The sequence below is a fragment of the Lagopus muta genome, chromosome 13 (genome assembly GCF_023343835.1).
Source record: "Lagopus muta isolate bLagMut1 chromosome 13, bLagMut1 primary, whole genome shotgun sequence".
NCBI lineage: Eukaryota > Metazoa > Chordata > Aves > Galliformes > Phasianidae > Lagopus > Lagopus muta.
In genome coordinates this window covers 15186393-15210345 of record NC_064445.1, presented here as the reverse complement: position 1 = coordinate 15210345, position 23953 = coordinate 15186393, and the positions used below count along the sequence as shown (strand labels likewise).

The 23953-nt window shown below is 40.5% G+C and overlaps 1 protein-coding gene across 10 annotated transcripts in view; it reads right to left on the bottom strand.

Moving 5' to 3' along the window:
• The window catches only part of TENM1 (teneurin transmembrane protein 1), a 537663-nt gene that overhangs the window by 86725 nt on the left and 426985 nt on the right, over positions 1-23953 (bottom strand). For 9 of the 10 annotated variants that reach the window (XM_048959375.1, XM_048959377.1, XM_048959378.1 and 6 more), the window contains 3 exons: positions 8450-8635; positions 7283-7306; positions 4899-5045 (listed from right to left, as the gene is read on the bottom strand). In XM_048959375.1, coding sequence (XP_048815332.1) covers positions 4899-5045; positions 7283-7306; positions 8450-8635 — 357 coding nt within the window. The remainder of the gene's footprint in view (positions 1-4898; positions 5046-7282; positions 7307-8449; positions 8636-23953) is intronic. The other variant, XM_048959382.1, reaches the window with a different exon arrangement.

Below are 23953 nucleotides of genomic sequence, written 5' to 3'. Positions count from 1 at the left end.
GCAGATTTTAATAATCTGTCCCCATTATCAAATGCTGGCAAGCAAAATGCAAATAGTAATACAAATTGCAATTCTTCTGCTTTAAAGTTCAAAGAGCACAGTTCTCATCTCTTCGAGCCTTTTCATACATGGAGAAGGCACTGCTAATGTTCTCTATTTAGGTTTGAAGTTTTATGTTTACCGTGAAAACCAGAATGCTGCACGTAGCAGCCTGTATGCTCATACCTGCATACACATGTACACAGGGATACTCCCAAACACATGGACCAAGAGACATATGTGCTCACTCGCATGAAAATCGAGACCATCCCCAAGCAGTGAACTGTATTTAATACAAACAGCACCAGTGCCCTTTGCCTTCCCTGCTGCAGTGACCCAGTGGTGCCTGTGTAAGTGCTCTCACTCTCCATACTGATCCTGATGAGGGCAAGGCAGGGATGGAGCTCTGAGAACAAACCTCCAGAACATTTTCACAGAAAGCAAAATGAGCTGCAAGTTTATCCCTTCAGTAAACAGATTTTGTTCGCTGAACTCCTTATTCACAACAATGTAAAAAAACTCAATGCTGAAATTCCCAGGTCTTGAGGGATTTGAGCTTTTCAGTAATTAAACTCATGTAGTCAATTGTCCAACACTTTTGTTGTTTGTGAAGAAAAATCCACAGGAGTCTTCAACTTACATTTGCTTTCTTTTACAGATTTCAAATAAGCTTTAAACAATGCCTGTGCCAACTTGTTTCACCACAGGCTCAGTTAAGCCCAATTAGGGTTGCCAGGAATCTGGGTGAAGTGGATCAAAGAGGAACTTTGGAAGAGACCGGGCAGCAGCAATGTTAATGAGACTTATTTGTAACGCATTAATCCAAACATCTCCCCAAATTTCAGCTGTAAGAATGCAGCAAAGAGTGAGGCTGTTAACTGAAAACATTGCTGTTGTGTAAGGACATTGGAAACTCAACATTATGTCCCAGGAAAGGCTGTTCAGTGTTCTGTTCAATGGGCAGGAGTATTGTTTGGCCTTCCACACGCAGCAGAGTGCAAATACATCATATTTTCAGAAAAAAGCATCCCTGGGGAGCCCTCGCTGCTCAGCAACAGCAAAAACCATTCCCATCAGTATTATTTATATTGTGTAATAATAGCATATTACTTATATACGGACTCAATATCCCTGTGACAGATAGGTTATTAAAATACCAATGGATGGGTCAGGAATACATCAATATTTTAGCAGCGACGGCTATCTACCAAAGGCTGTGCTGAGTCACATGTTTTCTTGTGCTTGGAAAAGCCTGGAGAAAGCTACAATAACTGTCTGAAGTGACTGAAGGGGTATTTGGAAGGGAATTCAAAGCTTGCAGTAAATAGCATTTTCCTTAAAAACAAACAGTCAAGATTGATCCAGGAAAGAAAAAAAAAAGATGAAAAGTGATCCAAGCAAATTTAAAACAGAGATCAGTATCAAAGGAATTCAAGGGAATGACAGGCTGTATCTTTGAGGTTGTAACGATGACCCACATGTGCAGCAGCAAGGTAAGCATGGGTAAGAAGAGCAGAAGAGTGTCTGGCAGGCTGGTGGTGGGATGGTACCCAGCCCTTCACACATCCCAGCACTCAGGCTCTGCAGCCATGGGACACTAATGCTCACCTTTGGAGCTACCAAAGCTTCCAAAGAGAGTAGAAGACAATGGCAGGACAAGAGAAAATGACCTGCTCAAAGGAGCAGCATGCTCATCTTATAAATTGAAAATGAAATCATGTCAGTCATGATAACAAAAGAGTGAGAAAAAGAAATGGGGAACTTGCAATGCTGAGGAAATCTGCAGCAGGGGAAAGGCACACCCCACTGTAAAGGACATCTTGACGTCTTGCTGTTATTTAATGGACATCACTGTGCTAACAGACTGCAGATGTACTCCACAAGAGCAAGTGCAAACCATGTCGTTGCACATCTGTTATAATGCTAAGACCTTTCCAGTGGTATTTATAGTGATATTTGAACAGGTAAACATGCCCTTAACTCTGCAAGGAGAGAAAAGCTAACAGAGAGTGATGAGAAGGAACAGTACAGCTCTGATACAGTCAGGGTGTGAGTACTGAGCATACTAACAGAGCTCTAAAAGAAACATCTCCCTGAAGATGGGTCTGCATGTGTTTAACTTCACCATCAGGAGCAACTGCCCTGGTGTGGAACTCAGTGTTTCAGTGCCTGCAGAGCTGGGATGCACATGAGCACACTTGTGGCTTGCCTTTAATATAGCAGGTCTTACAAAAACAGTTCAGGGCTTCCTCCTCCCTAAAACTTCTGTGCCATCGCTACAGATCACATATATAATATATATAATATATAATGCTAACGTTTCACGCCAAACAAATGAGATTATTTAATCTCTGAAGATGGAATCACTTAAACTCTTCCATTTTTATAATAAAATATTTTTTTCTACCACGTATTTTGATATAGTAACAATGTCAGGTTTTCAGTCTCAGAAAGTACTATATAATAAATCTACACAAAATTATCATGCTGAGCAACTGCAAATTTGAAGTTGTTGAAACTACTGAAATTACAGTTTGTTTGAAGTAGCATTTGTCCAATGCTACCACAGATTTGGTTGTAACTTCCTTCTAAAGACTCAAAGCACAAAACACCTCATAAGAGCTGATACAAAAATGCTTGATTTAAACATGACTGCAATAAATAAGACCTTTTCTAGATATGAATACCATGATTTGGACTATGCATGGCACTAAATTAGGTCTGGAGCACAATTTTTTAGGCTACGTGTTGCTGCCTGTATGTGATCCTATCATAACTGACTGCTTACAAAGTGACTACCTGCCAGCTGAACTTTGGCAACTTGACTAAGTGCACACTCTTAGCATACCACAACTGCAGGCAAAAACTTAATAGGCTCCACCTTTATGAGCCTAAACCTGTTATGTAGCCTGATGGATGGGAACTCATCATGCCACCATAATGATCTCATAGTCTAAGGCATAACCTCATGGCGTGAGGAACTTAGCAGGTAATGTCACAACTCCTTCCCAATTTTGTTTTTATGGTTGCAGAAGTACACAAACTATGAAACAATAGCAATCAGCTTCTGATTTCATGTCAAATTAAAACTGGTATAGCTCTAATGACTGTAGGGATATTTTTCTAATTTATGTTTGTCCAAATCAGGTCCCATGAATTTCACATATAAAGAGAAGTGGGTTTAATATGTAGATATTATTTCCTTTTCTTATATAATATTGATTGTGAAGAAAACTTAATTACTTTTAGCCCATCTGTACTAGCCAAATTAATTAAATATTTCTCTCTGTACTTATCTCTAATTGTAACGTCAACAGAGCTGTCCTAGTACATGTTATGTTACCATTAAAAAAGAAAAAGAAAATTACTTTTAAAACCTGCAGTGAAATGATGTTAAGTGTCTGCCTTAAACTGACAAATTCAAGGAGATTTAGAGTTAAGACTGCCAACTCTTTCAATAACTCACCTTTACTGCTGAATATAAAGCATAGAAAATCACAATACAGCACAGTTTATACGGAGCCAGTTCAGAGTGTATCAGAAAATGCTTTACATACATTACAGGGAAAACAGGATTTTTGTGGGCAGATTTAAGAATGTACACAAGTGAGTCAGAGGCTCGGACAGCAGGGGAGAGCACTGGACAGATGGGAAAGCAGGCGGGGGGCAGCGATCCCAGCTGTGGGACCTTGTGTAAGAGAGATGCACACTAGCATAGAGGAGCAGAGAGAGTGGGCAGAGACATGGTTGTCAGTGCTCTTGGAAATAAGGTAAAAAAGGAAGGATGAGAGAGGTATAAGGCAAATTTGAATGGGATTCAGAAATGAGGAAGCCTTTGCCAAAGGACAGCATGGTCTTAGAGACCACAGGATACAAAATCAGAAGGTCTCAAAATATATCTGTAAATGAGGAATCATCACTGAGTCACAGTGTTTCTATTGAGGTCCCACAGTGACCTCAGTTCTTGGCTCTCAATCAAGTTTAATTTATCAATGACCTGGAAGAAAATAGATAATTATTATACTAAGTTCTGATACAACGTTGAGGCACGAGATCTCTCCCAAGATACTGAGATGTATAATAACATGCATCCCAGTATAAAGTCTTAGGAAGAACACAACCATATTTGGGGCAGATGCATTCACAGTCTGACCAAGAAACCTATTCAGCTCCGGGTACGGGGTGAGCCAATGGGGACAAATAAAAGCAGAGGAAGCAACAGTCCTCCTTAACTGTCTAGTAAATCAAGTGTTCCTAAAAAGATAGGAACAGTATTTTGAGAACAACCTGTGAGGAATACTGCTGCTTTTCTGGAAAGTCTGAAATAAAGACTGGATGTTTTTGTTGGAAAAAAAAACGCTGCTTCCTGAGAGGGAGTGTTCTGTAGCCAGAGATCCTCATCACCACTCAAATGAGTCAACTTTTTTTCCTACAATACTCGGCCTGGTATCGCAAAGAACTTATCAGAAGCAGTTTCGCTGCTTCCAAGAGCAACAGAGGGTTTTTCATTTGGGTATCCATTCACTGATGAAAGAAAGGAAGAAAGGTGAAAGAAGAGGTGAAAGAAATGACTCATTAAAAGATTTTTTTTTTTTTTTAAATATATTTTAGAAAATACCCAAGTAAAAATACCCCTAGGATGCTAGGTATGGCACATACATAAATTCTGCCTTGGAGAACGTCTAACAAAAAGGTCCATTCTGTCACTGCATTGATGAAGTCTGTACAGCAACTGTCTCGAGTAAACAAACAAAACATTGATATTCTGTGATAAAAAGTAAAACATACAGCAAAACTATAGATTCAAATGGGAATCGAGGATGTGACAAATAAACAGAGCCATGAATTATGTATCATACCTCCGTCATTGTCCAGGTTATCCCCACACACCATTTCCATGACAACGTTACATCCTGAGCCGCTCCAGCCCACTTGACAGACACAGTGCCATCCGTTCTGATCAAGAGTACACCTGCCATTTCCATAACAGAGACCTGGGCAGCCATCTATTGAAGAAAAAAAGAAAAAGTGAAAAAAGAAACAATCGTTGAGGAGTTTTTTTTTCTCTTCCTGTAAAGTTGCAATTATTCAACGACATTCTTCAATCCTTGCTGCCTAAAAAAGAGAGCAATACAGCTCCTTTGCATGACATTCACACTCTTGGCTGAATATGGAAAAATACCTGTACTTATCCCTACTTATACTTGCCCAGGAATCATTTGTCATTGAGGAGTGAGGATTTTTTTAGTGTGCAACTTTTTGTGCACAGGCAAAAGTGAATAAATGTGTAAGAAGTTACTTAACAGCCTGCTGTGTCAATCTCTTTCTCTACACATAGAAAAAAAATGTTGTGTACCAGGAAATGTATATACATACTCAATGTTTATATCAAAGGTATACATGAGAAATATTTTTAAATGACAAACTGGCATTTTTGGACATGATCCTATATGCTGCAGGGAAACGAGGTGATTTATTTATTCTGATTGTAAAGACTGAGCTGAATGTGAAAAAGCCTGTCTGGTTTATTCTACTACACAATGACTTTCTACAGAAGGAAAATGAGGCAGCATTTCCCTTCAATGTCTATTTCTACCTCTTTCAATGAGCTGATTCAAATGTGACAAACAGTTGCCCTTTAGTGGTGCTGGTTCTAGATAAAAACTGGAGCAGCTTTTGCAGTATCCCCTGGATTATATGCTTGTAAACTCTGAATCAATAGCAATTTGGACATTCTCATCTAGACCTCTTGCCTATAAAAGTAACTGAGTAACTGTCTCTTGGATTCATACTCACATGTCCATCTGCTTGCATAGTCTAGTGCCAGCTCAGACATTTGTCAAATCCTTGCCCTGTCATGCATGGAGCCAAAGGACAATGAATAAAGCCCAGCAATAAGACTAACAGTGCAAGCAGCATCCTTTCTAAGAGGGCTCCAGTTTACCAGTGTGAATTTAGAGGATTTCAATGCTCTCTTGAATTTGAGAGTGAATATCAGCAGTTAAGTATGACCAGAGAGAATTTCTTTTGAGGATGAGGAAGAAAGAAAAGGCCTCAGGCTTGGAAGAGGCTGACTGGAGAGTGCCTACAACTGGTCTGGCAGATGGGACTTAAAGGCCGAATGCAGCATGTCTCCTAACAACCTTACACCAGACACATCATCTTTCTCCTCCCCCCTTCTCTGGACAGTTTATCAATCACATCTGGAAAGAGAGAGGAGAGTCTGAGTCTCTCGCTAGGAGGAACTGAAGACAGGTGGCATGGTTTTCTCACATTGGAACTCACTGCTCTAAAATAGTTCGAGGTTGGCAACCACCAGACATACCGTAAAACCCAATTATTTGTCTTTTTGTGAGCTGGGGGAAAGGACAGGATTTGCGAGGGGATGTTTTTCCACTTCAATTTACCATCCTACTGAGTTAATTCATGTCTTGTACACGATTATATTTTGCTGTTGTGTATGGTTATTGTCTAAGACTATAAATGTAATCAAATGAATGCTTACATGTTTTTATTATAATCTAATTCTGAAGAAATGAAATAACAAATAGATACCAAGCACTCAGCTCTTTCTGGAATATTGGTTAGTTTGATATTTCAGCTCGGGGCAGTTCTGTAAGGGGCAGTGTGCATCACTGCTCTGCACAGCAGGGCTAGGACTGAGGGACTGCAGCCAAGCACGGGAAGGCACTCACACTCCCACGACCAAGCAGGACCTGAGGCAAGGCGTGGGAATCAAATGAACAAAACAACACAAAATTTAACCCTTGTATCAGGCGATTTGAAGAGAACTCTATTACGCATCTAGCCAAGACAGCTGTTATAAACAGGTCCCTCTCTATCAAACAAAACGGGCAAAAAAATAAAAATATTTTCTTCTCACAGAAGACAGGATCAAATTTTTCCAGCAAGTCCTCTGCTACTTTGCAATGGCAAGAAAGAACAAAGATCTGACTTACGGAGCAGCACATCAGATGTCTGCATGAATAATGTGTACGTTGCTATAACTTTGCAAATGAGCTGAGTACATTATTTGCATAATCTGCAAAAAACTGCACAAAGTCGGCATATTTTTCTGTAAATCTCTCTTTGTATATACATATATCTCTGTGAACAAATATTTGATCTGTTTTGGCAACTTAACAGTACAGAAGCTCAGACAAAACATATAACACAACACTTAATTCCCAATACTTTTGTATCTTTTCATTATTCTTTTGCAATGCTGATAGGAAAAACTTACCTCGAACCGCATCTAAGTAGTGAGCTTAAAAAAGAAAAGAACAAAACTGAGATGGATTGAACTTCTGTACCAATATGAAAAAGACAGAAAGCGTTTGCTTATGGCTTGCCACCTGTTGGTTAGACATAAAGTGCCTCCTTTCTACTGCAATCATATCTATTCCTACCACTGTGATCAAAGCATGCTGCGCTTGTGATTGTTCTCCATTTGATGACAAGCATGCAGAGGAAGCTTGGGCCACGTGTGCAGTGCCTACACTGCGAGTAAGAGTGATGCAAAGCTTTACTTCTCTTTGTTATTATGTTTGCCCTGTCTGGATTTGCTCTACACAATCTCTGATAATGTAAGCCGTTCCTTCTTCGCGTATCTAAAAGTAGATTTAGCAAATCTGATGTAGTAAACTCTAGAGTCAGTGAATTAATTGTCTTAATTATTAATTACCTTAAAATTATCAAGATAAAGATTAAACATTCTACTGTATTCAGGAAGAAAACATGAAAGCTCACACTGTTTACTTCTGAAAATTAGATATGCTATGCTTATAAACAATTAAAATGTTTATGAATAATATTGCTCTGAGACATTTTAGGGTGAAACACTATTAGATTTTCTCAAAATAACCTTTTGCATTTCAGTAAACATATAACTATTACATTTCTACAGCAGAGAAATGACTTCTGAAAAGATCTGAGAGTATTGCATTTACTAGAAATACTGTTAGAACCCAGCTACAGGAAAAAAGAACCTCTAGAACAAAGTAAAATGTGTGAATCCTCAAATGCTATGGCAAGAGACAATGCAAGAATTACTTAAGCTGAACAACAGCTTCATCCCTAACACCTCAAAATCTCAAAATCAACACTTTCTCAAAACCTTTTTTTTATCCATGACTCAAAGTTCATGCACAACTTAGAGATACGCAGGGACCTACACAACTATGCTTTGTGTGTGTGGTTGTTTTTGTTTTTTGGTTTTCTTTTTTAAAGTTAATTCTTCGGTGCTATTTCCTCTAAATAAGAGTACTGTGCTGTTGCCATTCTGTGAATGCCATTCTGATTGCTGGCTCTGCGTTTTTCTAAAACGTGAGTCCTGATGGCCCTGGCAGATCTTTGCAAAACTGGTTAAAACGTCATTCATTTTATTTACAGAGGTACAAATCCCCCTTACCAATGGTGCAGTGGTCCCCTTCCCATCCGGGGCTGCACTCACACTTCCCATCTTTGCACTGCCCGTGCTCAGCGCAGTGGGAATGGCAGGTGCGCTCCTCACAGGTGGGTCCCACCCAGCCCTCCTCACATTGGCAGATTCCTCTTGAACACACACCATGGCTGCCGCAGTCCAGGGTACACAGCTCTGCACAGGAATACAGAAACACATCACGTGAAAGAGCAACTTCATACCGCAGGTGGACTTTGCGCTGATGCTAAATGCAATCACTTCTATCCTAACAGCGATCAAACATGGGATTCTGTCACCTAGCACAGACCTCACACAACGTGGCTGCATCCTTCTTTAACAGCTTGTATTGGACTAGAGACTATAGTGATGGCTTTGCTCATGGGGGAGCAATGGGTCCGAATCAGATGCTAGTGACACAACAGTCCACGTCCTTTGGCTGATTTCAGCTGAGAACATGTCATAACTGTTGGGCTGTGCAGGCTGGAGAAGCATAAAGGGAGGCTGTGAGAAGGAAGGGGACAGAATCCTTAGTGGGGTCTGTTGTGACAGGACAAGGGGTAAATGGTTTCAAACAAGAAGAGAGGAGCTTTAGATTGGATATAAGGAAGAAGTTTAATGGAATAAAGGCAGTTTATGGTGGTGATCCATCTCTGGAGACACTCAAGGTCAGGCTGGACCAGGCTCCGAGCACATGATGGAGCTATAGTGTCCCTGTTCAGTGCAGGAAGTTGGACTAGCTGACCTTTAAAGGCCCCTTCCAACTCAATTTATTCTATAAATCTATGATAGTCATGCCCACGGGCTCATTTCTGAAATTTGTTATAAACTCAAACACTGTGTGTGGGATGAGCTAAAGGATAAAGTGGCGTTCTGAACACACAAAAGCAAACCAGCCTTTGATTCATTCAGATGTTTGCAGTGCAGGTAAAATGGCCTTCCCTTGCAGTACAGAGAACCAGCAAGAAGCCAGCACAGAAAGAAGGGGAGCCTGCATCCCATTCCACTGAAGCTACCACAGCTCTGCCTGGTTCGGAGAGAGCTTTCAAGGTTTAAGTCTCTCTCCTTTTTTTTTTATTTTTTCCTCCTTCCTTCCTTCCTCTCATGAGTCAACTGTTAAAAACCAGAGGAACTGTGTCAGGAAGGCAGGAGCACCTCCTGCACTTTGTTCCAAACAATTCCTCCACCTGGGCACTGGGGAACGCACAGTGAATTGGAATGGGAGTCCTGAACTGCTTCAATACATCAAAATATGCCAATTGCAATTCTGCTTCCACTTAGACTAAAGTTATTCTGTGAAAAGAATGGCTTCATTATAGGGGTTCTGTGCAGTTTGATTTTATTTAGAATAATTAGTGTCAGGAGACAGAATTTGCTTGTTATTCGGCAATTAACCTGCCACAGAAATGTTTCCTCCTTTTTCTTCTTGGAGAGCAGCTGATAGCACAAGTGTGAGCCAAGTAACCATGCCTGCTCCGATTTCAAATGTCAATGTTACATATTTAGTTGTGGGAAGATTTTTCCCTTGACAGATCTTAAATAGTGATCATTTATATCCTGGAACTATTGTATATAAACATGCTTAAAAGCATTTGTAGCGATAAATGCTGTCACTGAACACGCCAAGCCAAGTTTTTAAAGTTTAAATTGAAATCTGATCAATTCCAATCATTTTAACATAACAAGAAAAGCAGCACAGAAACTGAACCACGCTGAGACCAATGTGCCTGGGATCTAATTCGAGTTAGATTTCAGCTCTTATTTGCTCTCGTCAACAGCCTGCATGATGCACAGAGTGCAATTGAAAGGAATGGTGAGTGACAAACTGTAGCAGAGTGAGGTCAAACTCAAAACCACCTTCAGAACCTGGAGGTGTGGTAAAGAACAATGAAAGATGCAATGAAAGCAATTGCAAAGTGCTGTGCCTGAGGAACTCAAAACCAACTACATAAAAAATAATTAATTTTTCTATTCAGACAGGGACTTGAGTTATATTGGAGAGCAAAATAAACACAATTATCTGTTGCTATTCTCACAAAAAGAGAAAATTGTACGTCCTTTTGTATGTAAGACCAGAAAAGAGACTGCTCTGCCAAATTCAACTGCAAAGATGCCTCAAATGAAAAACTCTGCTGAAGCTGGGGAATTGTTCTTTAGAAAGACTTGATTGCTACCTGCTGATCGTGTATTTAATCTAATGCTTCATGCTTTCAGCTGTCTGCCTGCAGGTTCTGGGCAGGATTTCTTCCCTGTCACCACACGATTTGGTTTGACTTCTTTGCTTGGCTACTTGATCCTTGGAGAGCTGGGATACTGCTCAGGGGGCACTGGATTGCAGGGGAGAGCCTCCTTTGTTACTTCTTTGGTATTAGAGTCACTCAAATACTTTTTGGTCCTGTGATCAGGGATCACAAAAGTGATCATGGCATCCATCTACCTTCTGATCATAGGACCATCAGGTATCACAAAAGCATCCCCCCTGCCCCTCAGCCAGCCCGAGGACAACTGGCATTTCTTTCACTTACCTTTATACCATGGGGCACAGGCAAACTCCTGAGAATTAAATCCAATGAATCACCTGCTACTTCAAGGATTTAGGCTGCTGGAGGGATGCCTTTGATCTCTCCTGATCTCCCTGTAGTTCATTATAATTATAGTGCTTGCTATTTTACTTTAAGTGGCATAGATTGTTAAGAGGATTTTAAGAAATATTCCGTGGCTTACACTATGCTGGGATAAGTGAAGCATAGAAGGTTTTTTTTTTAACTCTTCTGGATTGAGTGCCTACTAGTTTTTGCAGATGTGGTACTGTTTTAGCTCAACCAACGCCAAAACTCCAGGGACTATTCTAGGAACACACAAGGGAGCCCGTGGCAGTGTAGGCTGGAAATGTTGAAGTGGAGAAACTAGGTGATACATAGAGCTTCTGATCTTGTCAGCAGCTCAGGCAGCTTCCTCCACTTCTCTAACTGTAAATAAAACAAAGAACCAGCTGTGGAAAACCTTGAACACATTCTCATACACGGCATGACTTCCTTCTGCTTGTCTACCCCATAGAGTCTGATCTCGACATCTGCATCCTCCAAAGAAACAAAGAAATAGCAGGGGGAGGAAATGTAGGCACAACTCTACTGCTGGGATGTAGAATTTGACTATATTCCCACTTTACAACCTAAGGAAATAGCCCTTAAAATACTGGACAGTTTTCCATTGTTTTCTCCATTTTTCCAGCCTCTTTTATCTATTTCACACAAGGAATAAAACATTTATACACTATTTAAGCACATTAATATAATTAGATTAATAAAGTGGAAACAAAGAATACCCTAGGCCAGACAGTACATGCTGTAAGCACCAGATTAGAAAGAAAAGCAAAGTCCATGTTTTTCTGTTTGGACCAGACACCTTCCCCAGTAGCAGTCATCCAACTGCTCAGCCCACTCATCCTTTATGGCCATGAGGCCAATTTTAGGAGCTGTTTCAGTGATTTAATGTGAGGCTTCAGAAACACTGTTTAATGTGTTAATGTGGTCTTCTGAAAAGCAAATCCCAGATTCTTCCCAGACCTCTCATGCAAAGCAAGGGAAATCAAGCCTAACACCATTCTTTTTATAACATGATAGTACACACAGATTCAATTTGCAGCTAATTCAAACAACTAAGATTAAAGAAAAGAATGGTCAGTTTAATTTGTCCTCTTTTTAAATGCAAAACAATTCCTAGTTCCTTCTGAGGATAAACAATGATGGATGACATCTATCTGGACTTCTACAAAGTCTCTGACGTGGTCCCTCATCACATCCTTCTCTTTAAATTGGAGAGGTGTGGATTTGAAGGATGGACTGTTCGATGGATTAGGAACTGGCTGGCTTGATACTGGCAAAGGGTTGTGATCAAAGGTTCTGTGCCAGGGTGGAGGCTGGTCACAAGCGGTGTCCCTCAGGGATCGGTGCTCTTCTATATCTTCATCAATGACAAAGATGTTGACACTGAGTGCACCCTCAGGGAGTCTGCAGATGACACCAAGCTGAGCGGTGCAGTCGATACATTGGAAGGAAGGGAAGCCATCCAGAGGGACCTGGACAGGCTGGAGAAGTGGGTCCATGAGAACATAATCAGGTTCAATAAGGCCAAGTGCAGGGTGTTGCACTTGGGCTGGGGCAATCCCAAGTGCTTACAGAGACTGGGCAAAGAACCCCTTGCAAGCAGCCCTGTGGAGAAGGACTTGGGGGTTCTGGTGGATGAGAAGTTGGATATGAGCCAGCAGTGTGAGCCTGGAGCCCAGAAGGCCAGCTGTGTTCTGGGTTGCATTAAAAAAGGGATCATTGTGGTCCTTTCCAACCCAGGCCATTGTATGATTCTATGATTCTACGAAGTACAGAAATATCAGCACAGTAAGAAATCACATTAGCATTTGTGTTTGTACCATGGGAGGGTTTCCACAGCACGACTAAATGAGACACTGAGTAGACAGTGATCAAATAGGAAATGAAGGAACAACCTGAAATAGACAAATAGCTTAAAACAAGTCTGATGTAAGAATTCAGAAAGTACAGAAGTCCTCAAGTCAGATGTCATTCAAGTTGTTGGCACATCCTCCTCCTTCCATAGCAGTTGGCCCTACAGGATTCAGAAGCACCCCAAAATGCAGTGAATGCTCAGGAAGGAGCCAGCAGAGCAAGGCATGGCTTTGAGATGTGTGTAGACACAGTAGCCAAGCCAGAGATCTTACCTGTATGTGAATCAGTAGTTCCACCCCAATCCTCTCCATCCATCTCCTGGGTCTGTGTCCCTGGTCTTATCTGGAGCTTATTTGAAACTGGTGAGCTCACTCAGAACATCAAACTGGCAGATCATTGTTCACTTTATCATCCTAGATTAATACCCGACAGCTTGCTGAGCTAAATCAGCCTGCTGAGGGATAAGAGGAGCAATGTGGGCAGGGTAAAGGAGGAGATGCAGAGCCCAGCCTGTCTGGAGCTGTCCTGAGGAGCCACAGTCTTTGTCCCAAGGGAAAGTGACACATATTAGGTAACAAGGGAGGCAGATGACAGGAGGATACATTTTATATTAGAGAAGTGGACTTTGGGGAATATTTATTATAATATTCTGAAGCCTTTAGTTGTGCTGTTACATCATCAGTCTTTCTCACAAGGTGCAGTGCAACACGTAACTCACGAAGATCTTCATCTGCTTTGGTATTCAGGCTTGTGGATGTGCACAAAAGCCATTTCCTCCCCTTCACTCTTGCTCACAGCTCCATGGGATGCCTCCTGCCCAGCTCTGCTGCCCGAGCTCCAGGCAGACTGCAGTGCTTGTGTAGGGCGCTGGGCTGGAGGCTGCTCCATGCTCAGACATCAGATCCTCAGCAGCTGCGAATTTTCTCTGCTCCTGGGAAACCAACAGTCACCCTAATTCACACTAATTAAAGGCTTTGTTTCAGTTTTGTACCTGTACACTTCGCAATCAAAACAAGGTTCTGTAAGTGTAGAGCTGAGAAGTTAATTTCCTGATTTAAATAAACCTCAGCTGTGCAGGCTGACTGTGAGCAACACGCTGGCAAATTGCTGGGAGCTGGCCTCAGCCGACCCCTGCAGTTTCTTATAGACTTTCATGAAATACAGCCTTTATCAAATCTAAAATTCAGATTCCCTGACTTAAACCAATTAATGAATAAGAGACTTAAAAAATGTTCAACTCAAGCAGTCTAGAATCCTTACTGACACGTCTTTAACTCTGAATGTTCATTAATTTTATTGAAGGAAGGCAAGTGTGAGCTGTGAAGCATTATTTATTCTTGAGAACGAGACAAATATGTTGATCGTTCCTGAGCTAATCAAAAAAGCATTAAAAATTCACTCCACATTCTTCATTTTAATTATCTAAGTCAACAATGAGTTCTTTTAAATGTATTTTATAATATGTTTCTACTTACGTGACACGAAAAGGGAAATGAAAGCTAAATATTTTATAATTTGTAATGATAAGGGAAGATATTAATGTTAATTCAACATGTTTCAGGAAATTCATTCTTGGAAATTCACATAAAGAATACAAAAACATATGTAAGCAAAAGTGGTCCAATAATACGAAAACACTTTCATTTTACTTTTTATCACACACGATGAGGAGCCTTCCGTTACTGACTCTCTAAACCCTTCCATATCGCATTCAGAACTTTGCTATCCATTTTTTAATAAGTGGATTTCCATAAAGATTAGAAATTAATCTAACCCAACTTTCACCCAATATTCTTAACTGCTGGAGGCAGCAAAAATCACCTATCTAGGCCTAATAAAGAAAGTTTTTTCAATTTAAATATACATCACATTTAATAAGCTTGTATGATAATTTCAACAATGTTTCTGAGCTTTTTAAATTACATTCCCACTGTGTCCTGGAGACAACTATGTTCCAGCTTTCATTTTCGGCATCTGACTTTATTAACAATTTTTTTTACACCATAAAGAATTTCATAATGTTCAAGTTCTATAAGTTTCTGAGGCATTTGAGCTATTTTTTTCCAGTGAAACCTAATGGAAAGCTGTCCCCATCGGTTACCTGGCAGAGTGCAGTAGAGAGATTTGATGTGGATACCAAGTTTTACAAACTTGTAATAAAAACTATACTATTTTTATGGCAGAGCTTATCTAATTTCCCTCATTTAAATAAACTCCTTTGGCAATCTGGGTGTTACAACTGCATCTGGGTTGGGCTCCTCCTACAGAGTTACAATCTGCCACTTGGGTGTGAATGTTTTTCACATTCCTAGCCAACCCCAGCTATGCCACTATGCTGCTCAGCCAAGGGCAGCTTTCCTATAGGGGCATCACAGAAGTGGGCATGGACTACAGCAGCATTCAGGGGTATCTGATCTTGAAGCTCAAGTTAAAAATCGGATGGACTTGGAAGCAGCTGCAGAACAACAGCCAGCTTTTGTGAGAGTGCTTCCTCCAGCAAACAGGAATGAGGTTCCTATGTGCAAGAGGCAGCATGGTCCCAAGCCATTACTGCTAACTTTTTATGAAATTTGGTGTCATGAAATAAAACTGTCCGGACAGATCATCACTGAAATGACTGACAATTGTTTTAATAAACAACAAACACATAAATGAAATTAATGGAAATTTACTAAAGACAGCGATGCAAAGGAATTCACATGATAATCTATAATCCATCCCTGTTTGAAATCCAGTCATGATTGGCATCCCTCAGCAAGCTCCCAGCAACAGAGAACCTACAGACAGCACTGAGCAACCAATCCCTACCATCCCTGAATTCCTGTAGCTGACAAATGCTTTTTCAGCCTAAATTTCTTTCTTGCTGCAATTCTTCTCATCCCTTTCCCCACGGCTCACATACCTACACACCTGACAATATCCCAGCAATTTGTGGATTTGAGCTTCGCATTTTAATTGTGTGAATAAATGCAAAGTAACACTTCCTTGTTAATTATATGACTACTTCAAAACGATTCCATTGAGTTGATTCTCACCCATACCTCCAAAATCATTTCCACAGATGTTTCCAAAGATTCTGCTCTTGCCCAAGGTGGGAACACAGTGGTGCATCCCAATAAAAGGCACAAAGATTCAGACTCATCTCACCCAACTTGAGACGTCTGCATCTGAAACAGTTTTCTACCGCAAATCTGGATCCACTTCAAAGCAGCAAAAACTTATCTTGCCAGTAGTATTATTAATACATTAACACACAGTGATCAAATATTTCTACCAAAGGCAAAATGAAGTTTCATTTTAAGCCTTTTCCCTGTAATCTTTATGCAGTAAACCTTTTGCCATGTTGCTTCACAGATATCCAACTACCTTTCTTATCTTCTTGCCACAGTCCAGAACACACAGAATGAAACCACTGGAACGAAAATAACCAGACCTCGCCATTTGTTGCTCATGATGGTTCACCATCAATCTACTGATGGTTTTAATTGCTTGCTGAAAATAATCCCACTATCATCTCGCTGTACCTAGTTCTAATGCATTAAGTATTCCATAAATAGCACTTCTGACTTCCAGCACGGATGCTGCCATTAACACTATTGTGTATCTCAAAATATATGAATGCAATTTCATTAAAAAAAAACAACCCACCACCACCACGATACTGTAATGTAACTTGTGATAATACTATTTAGACGGTACCTTTTTCACACTGGGGAGACTCCTATTTCTTCAAAATTTGCTTCTCTGAAAAAGTAATCGGTGAGCAAATAGAAAGGTCCCAGAGGCAGATTCTGCAGAAGCAGATGGGAATGACAGAGAAACTTTCCCTTTCTTGGATCTTTTATCACACTTTTCTTTTCAGCTTTATTTTTCATGCGATGAAGAATATTCTCTTCCTGATTCAAATCCAATTTGTATATATAAAAAACCTCACCCTTTATCGATTTCACTATGGCTCAAAATGGTTTTTTTACAGTGGAAAAATTTAATCAATACAATCTTATGAATCTGGACTGGTAATGGTAAACACACTCACTGATATTTCATTTCAGGGAGCCAAAGCTCTGCAAATTGATACCACTGAAAAGAATTACTCATTTGCCACTGGGTATATCTCTGTTTACCCAGCCATAGTATTGGTGAAGCAGAATACGATTATGCTGTGCTGACACACAAGGGACTCTAGCTGCAGAACCCGTCTCGTTCTTAGAGATGATACACGTTGGCAGGTCAGATAAGGCCTTTGTGGGAAATGCTTAAAATAAATGAACTGCAACCTAACAGCAAGGAAGATGAGACTGACACAAAGGTGAGGAGAACCACAATGCTCTGACCAGCCCTGTTTTTTAGTGCCCTGTTTCCCACGTAAACGCTTTCTTGTCAAATCTGCTCCTGTTTTACAATTTGTCCCCACTATTTGATTTCCACTTGTACTTCTTGTAAAGCAGTGAAATTACAGTCGTCACTGGAGAATCATAGTCTGACTAATAAGCTCCGAAATCCTTCCCAGTGTTCTGAGAACCACAAATGGAAATGCCTTGCAGTGTCTGCCTCATTTGATATTTTATGTGATCGGGAGACTAGTAAGAAAAAGCTGTTCAGAATAATCTATCCTGAGTCAAAATGGCTGAGATGTAGGCTATGAAAGCTTTGCCTTCATGTCCACTTACAGAAGGAAAATGCAATAGCCAGTTCCTTGGGCTGAAAAACAGTCATATAGGAAAATGGGAAACCTAAAGAGTAAGTGACAGACCACGAGAAACAGTTTGGGCAGGAGGCAATACATGATAATGATGAGAAGCCCAGAGAGTACCCGAATGGCTTAGCAGACAGAAAGGTAACAGGCAAAGAATTGGCTCTGCTGGTACTTTTAATAATGCTGTCTCACAGGCACAGCCTGAGCTAATACAGCATCAAAGGAAAATAAAGATTTGGAAACAGCTGTTTGCAGCAAAGGTTCACAAGATTGCCTGAGTGGATCAGGGTATGTCTTTATACAAGCACTAAATCTTTCATGATACACAGAAGTATTATTATTAACACCAAATAGGGCTCTGCTCGGAACATGAAGTTTTCACAATTATTTAATCGGTAAATTTGATTAGTAATATTCAGTAAAGAAATAATGAATTATTTAAGCACCGCAAAGAGCAGACACCATCTGTAATACAGAGGTGTAGAAGCCGACCTCTAGCAAGTGAGTCTACTCACAAAAACTACAGTAGTGAAGATAGATATTTTACTGAACACATCTGCAAAGGGCTAAAAACGCTGGAAAGTTGGGAATGGATTCTGGTTCTCAGAATATTAAAGGAACATCTATTGAGAATCACTTGTGTAAAGGCAGTGGCAGCCCAGAAGTGGCATGCATGCACTTGTTGACTGATTGGGCGTGGGGCTGACCCTGAGAAGGAAGGGGGACAGTGGGGCACAGTCAAAAGGACATCCATCCATTTTTACAATTCTTTTGTTTTTGGTGAAGGACACAACAGGAACACTGGATCAACTAAATTATTGGGAACATTGTGTTCCCGAGAAAAAATGTTTTTAGCACAGTAAAGATAGTAAAGAGGAGAAATTAAATGTCATTACCAGCTTCTGAGCAGCACCTCAGTGTCACAATCAAAAATAAAATTAGCTGAAGAGGTTGGAATTGCTTCCTCTCTTTTTAGCACAAATAAGGAGTTTCCTGGGGAAACTGAAGAGCCAAGCATAATGAGCTCTTCCACCGGAACCAGGAGCACAGCCCCAAGTCATGCAGTATTCGATGGCTTACTATGAACCCCGCTCGCACAGACTAGGAGCAGACATTTCTGTGCTCAGTGCTGTGTTTGTGAAGATCAGCACACTGCAGCTCTCAGCAAATAAACCATAACCTCCTCTGTGTCAGCAGCACTAATAGAAATAGCGACATGCGTCTGGCTGCTGCTGCTCTGCTTTGTTGCTGCTAATGCAAAGATGTAGCTCCTGGCTTGCACTTCTCTGGTACTGGTGAGAAGCAGCACCTTGTGCACACAGCCCTGGCTTTTCAATGTGAGCTGCTGCCCCACTCCTCAGCACCCTAGGCACAATTGCTTTCTAGATTTTAAGAAGCGAGTGTCCTTTATAACTCTGTGCTCCCTCTCCCTTCTACACTGCATGTAATTTTCCACTCACTCTTCATTTCTCCCTGGTTTTGCCCACGCTGGCACAACCTTGCTGAGCAGTGCAGTTGTCCTCCGGCCGTGCTGCTGGGCACAGCCTGCTCGGAGGGAAGCTGTCCCTTCACAGCTGCCTCTCCCTGGGCACAGCTGGTGGGGCACAGCCCGGCTGTTTGGTGGCGAGGTGGATGGGCACGATGTGGGACTGAAAATAAAAAGATGCCATGTGAACTACCTGCTTTCTGCAGCACATCAGAAAATGATTTCGGAGCACAAGGTCGCAGATACCATTTTAACAATCTGCTCATAAAATGGCCAAGGCTTCCTAAATTAAAGAGCACATTGCTGCTACAGTACACAAGGAATTTATTCTCTATCATCCCTAACATTAGCTTGCATAATTACAGTAAGTCAAATTTTATTTTAAAACTGTTACTGAAGCCTAAACATTTAAGCAAAAGTCCTTGCTTAAAGAAGGCAGAGACCACGATTTCCTTAAAAGTCTACATATATTATCCTTGCAACAATCTACACAATCAGAAACCTTAAAAATGCAGTATGCAGGAGAAAAGAAAGTTTCCATGATTTCAACTTTTATCAGTAGCAATTTCCTATTTTCAGAAGTAACTTGAACTTAATAGAAAGAGTCTGCTGCATAAGTGTATTGAAATGATAGCTATTTTTGTAGAACTCTTACCATGACAATAAAAAATATTTTAAATAGCTGCTTTTCAGGGACCTGTGCGACACATCTTGCATAATAAACTTCAGAGGCACAAAAACTCTAGCTATCCTAGTGGTTTTTTGTACTCTTGCTCTCATCTGTGCTTTTTCAGCTGCAAGGAAGGGAAGCTGCCTCCTGCTATGAGCTCCCTTCTTTAAATGCTCCTGGCATGGGTAACTTGCTGGATATAATCACTGAGTTTGTCTTTGCAAATTAAAACGTGAAGGCCTGTGCATCTTTATTGCCCTTTTCTCCATCTCAGCTTTTCTATTCTTCCTCCATTACAGCACCAGCAGGAGCTTCCCACAACTTCCCTGCTTTACAGAGACCTCTTACAAAAGGGTTCTCACAGAGTATGATCCTTTCATATTCAGAGTCTCCATCTTGATATTTTCTTGCATAATGAGTGTTCACATAACTCCTTTCCATATGATAACCTATCAGTTTTTTACTATGTTTTACTACAAAGTAAATCTTTCTACCAGATCACCTACCATATAGTTGATAGGGATGAGACGCATAAAGGGATGTGGGCACCTAACTACCACTTTAAATGTCTGAGTTTAAAATTTAGGTTATAAAACCTTTTGCTCAGCTTACCTAAATCTGGATGCACTTAAACCACTTTGGCACTAGAATTGCTCCTAGAATCCCACTTATTTGCCAGGTTCTGCTACCGGATAATACCCAACCAAGGTCATACAGCTCTGCTTCAGCCTCTGTGACCTCACAGTTCACAAGGTCCTTACACAGTTGTTGACTGTGGATACTAATGAGTATTATCCTTAAAACAGATCTGCTGGATTAGGCCTAGAACAAACACGTTGAGGTGGATATTTCCTGCACACAATGCACTCCTGCACTCCTTATACAGATGCTATGCTAAGCGTGCGGAGGAAAATCTCTGTTAGCTATGTGAATGGAGGAGGGACAGGACAATAATGCTGTTGCCACAAGCAATTCACATATCTTGGTCCTGGATAAGGGAAGAGCTCCTGGGACAGGAGAATCCAGATTTGCAGCCATGGGTTCCTCCCAGGGGAATAAGTAATACTTGTCTGTGGACTGTAGCAGGATTTACATACCTGACTTTATTAAATCAGGTTTACATTTGAATTGGGGATATTTCTAGTAACTGCTGTATAGCTGCAGACAACAATAGATTAAGGATCTTAATTTTCAGGAAGGAAAAAGAAAGGAAAAAGACATTTTTGGCATATCTAGAAAATAAGCAGCACTCAGTTGAATCACAGAATCACCAAAGTTGGAAAAGACCCACAGGATCACGCAGTCCGACCATCCACCGATCACCAAAACATCCCAACTTTCCTCACTGTATCTTCCATCCTTGACTTATCCAATTTCTTAAATAGGGACATGACTACATCAGGTATTCCTGGTTCATGCTGGACTGATCTCAACATGTACGACAATTAATTTTTACTGGAGTGCTTCTTCATTGCTTTAAATTTCTCATGTTTAAAATTCTCCAGTAAAACATATTAGCCGTTCCAATCTTGAACTATTAAGCTTTTAATAGAAATCCTGCTCACCAGATATCTTCTTGCAAACTCTTGCAACTCGACGGGAGATTCAAGTCAAATGAATCACACATCACTTTTTTTCTATTCGATGAAATATACAGTAGTAAAAAGAGTCTTTCGACAATGTCAGACAACTTACAGCATGGGAAACTTCAATCATCCTTTTAATTAGCAGAGCAGTAATAATCAAAGCTCTTCACAAATTAAAGAAAGCGGACAGTTAGATGAAATTAAGTAAGTCCATCATTTCTTCAGAGCAAAACAATGAAGGATACTTACAGTGTTAATTAAAAGATTCTTGAGATTTCTCTAAAATAGGGAGTAAAATGCCAACATGGAAAATAACAGTCTGCAGAAAACGTACAGTGGATTATATCACATACGGATCCGAACACTGCTGTGAGTTGTTTGTAGTGAATATCCTTGTCCTTGGCAAATCAGAATGACTGACACCCATAATTTGCAATTTCCTAAACCTGAAGAGTTTTCTGATTGCAATGAAATGGTTTTACCTAATTATTTTTTCAAGTTGCAGTTTTTGATGTTTAATTTTGAAATCAATTTGAGATGTCTTGAACTATATTAATACACTGTATTATGCCTTCATTTCTTTTTGAAGCACTTTACTTTAAAAAATGCATACTTCTAATGATTTTTAAATTACTCTACTCTGCACATATCAATTTACAACAATTACAACATTTTGCATTTTTCAAAGCACTTCAATTTTAAAGAGGTTTTATGCCTTGCAAGATACTGAGGAAAGAGGCTGCTGATCCATTTTTACCCTTTGTAAAATTACCACCAATCTTGCTAGAGAGCTTAACCAAAAATAGATATGCTAAATATATACCATCTACATATAATCATTTTAGGATGAATGTTTTTGTGACTAAGAACTGCCAGTATTCTTTTCCCAATCATAATTAGGTTGCTTCAGTGGTATAAATGGATTCAGTGGAAGTATGACAAATGTCCTGGAGTAAGGAGGACGAAAGTGGCCTACTTTGGCTGAACAGAGTCTAGAGAAATGAATACAGGATGGAATGTCAGAGGCATCAGCTCTGTCACAGAATTCAGGCTGTAAGTTCTAATATGAAACCTCATCACAATAAATTAATGACACGGGGCTAGATTGTCACCTGGACTGGCTTTGCACAGTGACACCACTGCAGTTATGCTAGTTGATGCTAGCTAAGGATCTGCTCCCCTCAACAACTCTGCCATCCGTTTTGATGTTTTACCCCCTTAATCTCTAGGCTCCACATTATACATCTGAGAACAGAGGATGAGGTTTTCTCTCCAGTTTGTTGATGCTGCACCTTCAATTTACAAGTTTCCTTTCTGCCTGCCAACGAGTAGATAGTATTCACAAGTTTGATTTTGTCTTTTCGAAACACACTGCCTATTTGCCTCAAATCCAAATGACTCATTAACATCAAGGAATCACAGACATTAAGTAGAAATTTGACTCTCCTGATGTACTACCAGGCTTACAACACTATCAGTGACACCTCTAACGCAGACGGATGTGACAGTGCACATGACTGTTTGGCCATCCATCATGTTGCAGAGCCTCATGAGCCTTGTGTAAGGGCATCTGGGAAGGTGAAGTGGGCCAGGAGGGGATACAGCTACAGCTCTGAGCAAAGACCTGCTGCCATTCCTCTCTACCTCTTAAATGACCGCCCTACTGCCTAGCGGAGACAGGGCAGGAAATCCTCTGTATCATGTGCTGTGATTGCCTGACACCTCTGTCTGAGCTGGCTGAGGGCTGTCACCCTGCTGGACTGATGTTCTGAGAACCCTAAGGCTGCCCTTGGAGGTGCAGGGGCAGGTCTGTGTGCTCTGCAGGGGATTCCCAGCTCACGTAGGCCAGGCACGCTGCAAATTCTGCATGAATGTGCCAGCCCTAGGACTTGTTATGTGCTTCCATAGGACGAATGAACTAGGAATAAGCTAAAAGTATGTGAGGAAAGGGATAAATTAGATACAGAGGAATCAACATGTTTGTTGATGGTGAGGAAAGCATCCTGTCTTGATAACACAGTGGACACTAGGGACACAGAGAAGCATTTTCCCAGATGGTGTATGAAGGTAAGAAAAAAGTGACTTTTCTTCCAGAAATTCAACGAAGCAGCTTTGAAGGTGAGAAAAACATGAGAACTACGATCCTAGCACAGAACACGAAAGCTTCACTGCAGTTATTCATTAGCTTTTTGTTCCCTTAGTATCTAATTGCCCCATGTAGCTGACACAATGGAACCACTGGAGTTTAACATCTCTTTTCAAGCTACAGTAGTTTCAGGCTAGAGCAGAATTAGTTTGCATACTTTTTGAGGAAAAAAAATAACTAATAAATTACTGGCAACATTCCTAATTATTTGCTTAATCAATGGAAGTCTTATTTTAGCACATAATAAAAGACATAAAAAAAATGCAAGCTGAAAGCCAGTAAAAATCAATTCTTATCAGAGCAGGTACCCTATCTAACAGAAACCACACGTGCTAATTTTGGAGTATGGAATGAGTGTGGGGTCTGTGTAACAAATACTCAAAATTATCAACACATCGATAGTTTGTGGCTGAAAAAGTTGGAGTCAGCCTAAAAATCATAATCGTGAACT